Genomic DNA, 8,497 nt, shown 5'->3' with positions numbered 1-8,497 from the left:
CCTGTGTGGAAAATTACCATGGCAGTGAGCAAGCTATTAGTAGTGAACGTTAGCTAATCCAAATGCTTCCACCCACTTGATCTATAAAAATTATAAACAAACAAAGTTGCTAGCAGCAGGTATATCTGATCAACTTAACAGCTGCAACAGGTCTAAAATATCCCAGTGTTTATCTGCGCAAATAAACGATAACTTTGCTTAGTGATGCTCGGCTGTTTGTTGGACACTTGACCGTGACAGTTCAGATAGTTTGTAACTAGCTAGCAACCAACGCTAGCTACTGTAGGTGTAGCGAACAGCTTGCTACCCTGCCCTGTTTTCAGATAGCTTTTTACCAAGAATAAAGAAACATTAACTGAATTCCATCGTTGTCATATTTCCAATGCCATTAAGTTGAACTTGGTACTTACGTGATAGGAATTCGCCACAAAACGTTGAATACGGCGAATATCCTCTGTGCTAAATCATTTCCAAACTGTCGCGGTTTTATTTTCAAATTCGACCAATCGGGAGTACTACGTCAGGTGCCAGAGCTGTGTTCTATGAACAGCTGGAACTCCGCCCACTTAGCTCGGGTGTATGTAAATGATTTCTTCCAAATAAAAGCGCAGATTTCTTCCAAAAATAAACTTGTTTAAGCATTTAGAAATACTAAATATGGATAAAGGAACCACAATTATATGTAACTATATCTGGAAATAAACAATTAATCCTCTCAATGTATTATTTGTGTTTTTATTTGTAATTCTTCTAATATCCTAATTACTGTGGTGAAAGACTGCTGCACTGCATAGGGAACACATAATGGACTGTACACAAATAATTTTCCAAGGTTAAACATGATTTTTACTACCACTGCACTCAGCAACACTTCTAGAATATAAATCAAGTGAGTTTTATCCTCCCTATAAGAACCCTGCCTGAACTCCACTCCGGTGCCAGAACGTACTGTGTCAAGGGTAATCTTTCACGTAACCTGCAGACGCTTCAGCCCACCCAAGTATCCCTACGTGTTCCCAGTGTTTTGCTAACCTCTCCTGTGCCCCTCCAGAACTCCCTTGTTATCCCCTTCCACGGACCCTACCCCTCTCTGCTACTGGATTTCCCCGTGACCGAACCCTGGACTGGACCCCAACGACCACCTCTACGGATTATCCCACGGCTCTCTCTCCCTCCCCCGAACACTGGACCTACCGCTATCGACCCCCGGACCGGACCCCGACGACCCCCTTGGATTATCCTTCTCTCACCGACCCCTCTCAGCTACTGGATCTCCTATTACCGAACCCTGGAACGGACCCCGACGACCCCCTCGGATTCTCCTTCTCTCCCCGACCCCTCTCCCTATACTATTATTATTAAATACGCCTTCGGGCTAAACTCTACCCTCTCTGTGTGCCGTCATTTGGTTCCTCAGACGTTCCTGTGTAACAATTATTTGTGTACAGTCCACATATCCCTATGCAATCTAGACAAGGCACTTTAAAAACGCAAAAGTCTTATTCTCGGAACATGCATGTTATTAATGTTCAGAGAACACAGCTAGATGCCAGAAACCGTGCAGCAGATAAAACCTACATCCGGATGGGCTGGTCCTACAGTTTTGGTAAACAATTCACACAGTGTATATGATACTGAAGTCTGATATTCATACCCATGATTGTTGTAAATATAAAATATAGCAGTTAGAAAGTTGGTTTTCACTTGTTTTTCTATTTCAACACATGATTTTAAGCTTCCCCCTCCAATTTCACTTTAATGAAAATGTTTTATCTATGAACACGATCCAATTCAAATGTTTGTAGATGATCATGGTTATTATTATGATTTATAGGTTAACAGAACAACAAGTTAACAGCAATTCCAGTCTTTTACGTGTTTATTAATTTCAACAACGTGTTTATTCATTTTAACAAACCATAAATAACAACCAAAATGTACAGATAAAGTTATCAACTTCAAATACAAAACTCTTCTCTTGAAAAAACCTTAAACAAAACAGATTCCCAGTTTAAAACATCCTCTAACCAACAAGCACATTCAGTTCCATCTTACTCTGAGTTTGCATCAACAAACTCTCAGAAACCAGTTTTTAACTCTGTTATATGTTTTACACATAAATTGCCTACAGAATCCATAGAATGTTTTCAATTTCACCAGATAAAATATACCACAGTATTATGGCATTGCCTTGCTCATGAACCAACCCTCAGACAAATCTTATCTTTTGAGAATCTCAATAGCCAACTTCGGCACAACGGGAAAATACATCGAAGCTTCAGCCGTCACATTGGCCAGCAATATTGGCGATCAACAAATCTACCTGTAATCACATATTAATCTGTTTGGATTTCACATTATGAACAGTCATAAGGTCTCCCCAAGACCTTGAAGAGTCAAATATCTACTGGACAGATTTTTCTTCGCTGAAGTTGCACAGGATGTTTTTAGCGCCACTTTGCCATGCAAGAAGACTCTCCAATGGGGACTTTCCATCCTGCATGATGAAAAACAAACAAACAACTCAATACATTATAAAATACGTCTAACTATCACTATGAGAGAAAATGTAATAACTTCTCATGATTAACAGACTAGATTGCGCTATGCTCACACTTTAATGCATATAAATGCATTTCAGCTGTTTTACTACTATTTTCCCAAAATACAACATTTTCTATGATGAGGCAAGGTGAAGATTGTCCCATGAATTATCCCATGTCTGTCATATACGACAAACTAGACGTAACCTTACTTAATTAATGCATTTATGGTGTCTGCACATACCAGCCGATTGAGGAGTACTTACACTGTTCTTAGTTTTAAGACTGGCTCCATACATCATCAGCAGTTTGATCATTTTGAATCTGTTTATCCTCACAGCATCATGCATGGGTGTGTCTCCATCCTGAGGAATCAGGCAGTTGTTAAACACAATGCAATATAATACAATACAATACCATGCCTACACAAGTGGACGTCTAAAGGGTTAGGAACTGTGAAGTCTCTTTGTGGTGAGTTCCTGCCACGAGGGGGAAAATTCCTTACCCTGTCTTTAGCATTGACGTCCGCCCCACAGTGGATGAGGAGCTCGGCACACTCGTAGTGTCCTGTCCTCACAGCGACATGGAGAGGAGTGCTGCGCAGCTAAGAGAACACAGATAGAGGGGGCAAGGGTCAGTCTAGGAACACAGACAATGAGGAGTTTGGTTAAATGCTCAAGGAAGTACAATGAATACTTGGAGAATTGAAATTTAATTGAAACACTTTGAATTGGATGTGCAATATCTCCATAAGAGTGCTATTAGATTTTTGGAGTTGACCCCAACCCAGATATAAAAGGTTAATGACTCGTCTAGTATCAGTCCCCAGCTGATCTATCACAAAGTAAAAGGTGAGGTCGACATATTTCCAATGGAAGACATCCGCCACTGATTAGCCTGTTCAGTTATTACATGGCTCACTGTCTCTTCATGTACCTTGTCTCTGGAGTTGAACTTTCCCTCATGGTTGAGCAGCAGCTCCAGGGCAGGCAGGCTGCCACCCCTGCAGGCCCAGTGCACCGCTGTGGCGTCCAGCTGAGAGGTGTAGACAAAAAAAATATTAGTTATGATGGTGACATGGTTCCCATGAATTCTGGACAACATGTATGACAGCTGTGTGTGTGTGTGTGTGTGTGTGTGTGTGTGTGTGTGTGTGTGTGTGTGTGTGTGTGTGTGTGTGTGTGTTTGTGTGTGTGTGTGTGTGTGTGTGTAAAGAGAAATAACTTACTTTATCTTTGTTCTCGATGGATGCTCCAGCCTCCAGCAGTCTCTTCACAATCTCCACATGCCCGCTGGAAGAAGCTTTGTGTAGCGCTGTTCTTTGGAACTGAAAACAAAAGGAGGGCGGACACAGTTTATAGACACTGGTTTAGCTAGTACTTGTCCTATATACCATACACAACTGCCTTGCTGTGTCATTAGCCTATGTGATATTTTAACATTAGGGGCTATCCTATGATTTAAGATTATACAGTATACATACAGGTAGACAGGCATGGGGGAAGTTAAGGGTGGCGCAGGGCAGATGGATTGTGTATTAAAATGAATCCTGAATAAATGATTGCGCACCTTTCAGCCATTTTTCATTACGTGGGAGGCACAAGGCTGCTACAATACATCTGCAAACTTCATATCAAAGTCAAAGTTGCCTAGGTGAGCGTCGGAGGACCCAGGGAGGTGAATAAACCCAATGACCTATTAACCTATTGATGTTTGACGTGCAAGTTGTGGGTGTAAAGTGACTCGGGACGGTGTTGCTGCTACACAAGTGCTCTGAGGCACGTCAATTTACCAGTGTTTTCAAGTGCAAGTCAAATTACGCCTATGCAGACAGGTAGTATCAGCTATCAACCCATGTTGCTCCTGGCATGTCAGAAGACTGACTTACAAAAATACCAGTCAGTGTAGTGTCTGATGAGTCGTAAGAGAAAGATCAAACAGAAACAGGACTCACATGATCACTGATGTTAGGGTCTCCTCCATTTGACAGATACTTCTCAATCACAGGTATTTTGTTCTCCATGGCAGCTTTCAGGAATGTGTCTTCATCAACTGTCTCGGGCTGCGCAACATCAAAATGAGACAAGTTGTGACTTTTACATAATGTGTCTATGTATCCTTGTCTTATGATGAGTTTGACTGAGAGAGAGAGAGACAGGGGCTGAGACAGAGTGAGAGAAATAGAGAGAGAAAAAGAGAGAGAAAGGTGAAACGTACAATTATCTCTGGCTCCGGCTCTTTCTTGCTCACTGGCACCTTCCTCTCCCTCCTCCTCTTCCTCAATTTCAGGATGTTAAAAAGGTCATCCACAGTCTCCAGCTTCAGCCGGCCTGCTTTGTCAGTCTAACAGAGCAAAAGGGAGACATTCATTTTTATAGATTGGGAAACTGAACATACAAATGATTATTGTAGATAATGGATACTATGTGGCATTTTGAGGTTATTCATAATACGTATTTGTTTGCATATGCCCTGAGCATATGAGGTGTTAAAATCGTACATTCAAAGTGATAACTGTGATCTCCTTCTGTGCGTTGTCATTCTCCTCTGACGGAACCAGGTCTTTGTGAGATATCCTGTCATCCTGTTTCTCTTGATTGACAGATGCCTCATACACTCCTTCTGCAAACCCCCTGTGGTTGCCTGCCTCCTTGCCCTCACCCCGCTTACCAGTGACCTGAGAGAGAAAACAGATTGGAAATGATGAGCATCTACCTAGGCCAGCACTAGGATGGAGGGCTGGTCACCATCCAACTGAAGTTATATGGCGGACCAAAAAAATAAAGTAAGTCATGAGGTTGCAAATAGAGGAGCATGCACTGTCTAATGTCCCAATTTACAGTCTATTAAGAGATAGTCCTTATGATGGGGGCAAGTGACCAACTGTTATTTTTTACCAAATTAATCAACCATTTCTTTTTTTAACAAGTCGACTGAGTGTGATTTAGAGAGAGACAGGGGTAGCATTTATAGAATCCAGAAGGTCCATATCTGTTCCAATTGTGGTTTATTCAACTACTACACATTCAGTTGATGTGCTCATTATCTCATTAACAAAATGCACTATAAAAATAAACACATTATTTATTATATCAGACCAGCCTATGATCAACACCAGCATCTTGATTCCCCAAACCCACAATAATTAAAGGTGTACAGCAACATATTCAGTGGACAGACCAAGCCTGGGACATGCAAACGACCTACCAGTTCTTCAACGCTGAGCAGTCCCATGTCTTTCTGTGATGAGAAGTATACTCCAGTGGTTCAACTGCCAAAGTGATCAGTGTCAATTATGTTCTGTGTGTGTGAGGCTGAGATGCTCCATCATCTCTTATATAGGCCTACGCGTTTGGGTCCTCCAAAAAAATCATACGTGAGGTCATGATTCCCGTTATTCGAATGGCACCCTTGCCACGCCCGCGCGGTCCAAGGTGTCCCGTCACGCTTGGCATGTGTCCATGGCATGCGCTGATGTCACCGGTGGCGGCTAGGAAATAAATACTGGGGCGATAGACACTTCCAAACATTCTCCTACCATTTATGGATCAAGGTGAAACCTTGTCCATTGCAAATCTACCGGGTTGACCAAACGGCTCAGCTATACGCGGCTTCCGTTCGCGACACTCTTGACCAGAAACAGCTGACAGCTCGCACGTCACGAAGTCCGAAGCGCAGGGCAAAAAAAGCAATAGGATACGGTAAAAAGCTACATGAGGAATGTTAGGCTACTGCACGACGCCACTATTTTAAGATGCAAACGGAGAGCGCCATTTAGATGACGACAGGTCCTATAGTTTCATAAGGCCTAATCAGTAATGATTCAGAAGGAGAAACAAATCAGATTTGTTCGTGCATCTGTCAGTTCTAGGCTAGCCTGTCAGTCACGATGTCATCCCTCATGTTTACTCCAGTGTTAAACTCATAAAATGATTATTGCTCGTAACTATTTTGACTGGTGCCCCTATAAATTAAAAAAAAAAAAAAAAAAGGCACGCAGAGGTTGTGCAAATCAAGAATAGTCAGCACCAGCCATTTTCCGAAAGTACAGTCTGAACTATCATTCAGAGGTGTAACCTAGCAGAGGTGTAACCTATTTTAGCGTATTTTAACCAATTTAGAATAGCTGGTGTGACAGTTATCTTATAGGCTAGTTCAGCCTAACATATAACAATGCAAGCAACAATTAACAGATCAACCTCCAATTTGTCACATAATAGAAAATTGAAAATGCACCTATACATTGATTTACCTCAGGCTGTTGCAGATAAAGTTAGGGGTAACACTTAAGGTGCCCTTTATAAACAAACAATTATAACTTACCTTACCAGTAATTTAAACTAATGAGTAACAACTGTCTGTTAATGGTTTACAAATGATTTATAAACATTATATCAATAGTTTATAAACTTGTTTTAAAACTAGTTTATAAACCCTTTATAAAAGGTAGCCTACAGTTCCTGAATGTAAAGTGTTATCGAGGTGGGCCTAATAGAATAAATTACCTCTATTGAAAAAGACAATCTCTATTGAAAAAAATCTATTAATTTATGTGGTTCATTGTCTTGTTCCTATGTGTACAGTCTAAATGGAGTAACCATCTATTTGGACCACGTTCCTCTGTGCTTGATTAGAACATGCTCCAGTAGCTTTTGTCTCAGTGTTAAGTCAAGGGGGATATAGGAGTGTTTCAAAATTAAAAATAGGCATGTGTGAAATTCTAGCCCTTGAAATTTAACTTGTTTAGTCTATTATTAGCAGCGTAAATCTTGCAGCTGTATGTATCTTTGTTTATGATAAGGAGCAGTTGGGATGTATTTTTGATTGATGTGATTCTCAGGCTGTTTATGAGTTAGCCACCGTATCAGGCTAATCCCCCATTCAGATCAACTGGCCATAACTCGCCACTCAATTTACACACTGACAGACCCACACCTGCTGCAGTGTCTCTAGGCAGACTACGCTATAATACACCATGATGGTATTTTTTATTTTTCTCAGCACATCGGCTGATAACACTCGGCTGATTGAATATATTGTACTACAGTACTCTAATCCTCTGTTGCCTCCCTCAAACGTGTGAGGTGATCAGAGAAGTGATGCTGTGTCTCCATTTTGAATTGGCCTTGCTGTAATGTGCCATATTAGTTATACTGTAGTTCAAGATATGACTTTATGCTGTGTTCTTAAATGTGAAGTTATGTCAATAATATGATATCATTTATGTACATTACATACCCTTGGGTGAGGTCTGTTAGTAGTGTGTGCTTGTGAATGAGGTCAGGTGCATGAGTGAGCCGTTTTTCGGGCACGAGACTGAACAGCAAGACTGAACAGCATGAGGTTATCACCCCCAAACCGCCCAGTAGGCTCATCTCTCTCTGTATTAATAGCCCCCCCACCCCGAGTTAGAGGTGTCACTAATGAGACAGGTTTGAGGGGTGGAGATGTGTTGATGCCCCTCTAGAGACTAGGGGTGTCAGAATTACCCCTCTTTGCATGTGAGTAACCCACTGACCTTGGGCAAACATTACTGAGCGTGTGTGTGTGTGTGTGTGTGCGTGTGTGTGCGTGTGTGTGTGTGTGTGTGTGCGTGCGTGCGTGCGTGCGTGCGTGCGTGCGTGCGTGCGTGTGTGTGTGTGTGTATGCATGCGTGCACACACAATACAGCAGTTATACAGCAATATAGCAGCTGTTTATATGAAATGGACACACACACACCCATGCACGCACATACTCACGGACGTACACAGACACACACACATGCACACACTAACCACCATGGACACACCTGTGGTGTGGAATACCTCCCCAACAACCGGCATGGGATAAAACCTGATCCCCAAACCCACGGCTAGACAAAGGGGAGGGGGAGCCATTGAGGGGTAAAAGGGGTAAATCATATAGGGGCAGTAGAGTAGTGGGTGCCATTGGGATATGTAGGGCACAGATCC

General features: G+C 42.0%; 1 protein-coding gene across 1 annotated transcript; it reads right to left on the bottom strand.

Annotated features, from left to right (window-relative positions):
* Positions 1-2,404: 2,404 nt before the first annotated feature.
* Positions 2,405-5,790, bottom strand: ankrd1a (ankyrin repeat domain 1a (cardiac muscle); the record flags this gene model as incomplete). The annotated part of the gene is made up of 9 exons (XM_083694931.1): positions 5,751-5,790; positions 5,044-5,220; positions 4,761-4,886; positions 4,498-4,605; positions 3,772-3,870; positions 3,480-3,578; positions 3,049-3,147; positions 2,810-2,908; positions 2,405-2,497 (listed from the first exon to the last, which is right to left on the bottom strand). The coding sequence occupies exons 1-9, from the start codon at positions 5,775-5,777 to the stop codon at positions 2,405-2,407; spliced, it is 927 nt and encodes a 308-aa protein (XP_083551057.1). The 5' UTR covers positions 5,778-5,790.
* Positions 5,791-8,497: the final 2,707 nt, after the last annotated feature.

Source organism: Argentina silus, assembly GCF_951799395.1.
Source record: "Argentina silus genome assembly, chromosome: X".
Classification (NCBI taxonomy): domain Eukaryota; kingdom Metazoa; phylum Chordata; class Actinopteri; order Argentiniformes; family Argentinidae; genus Argentina; species Argentina silus.
Note: the sequence above shows the minus strand (reverse complement) of the source record. Positions and strands in the feature narration are given on the sequence as shown.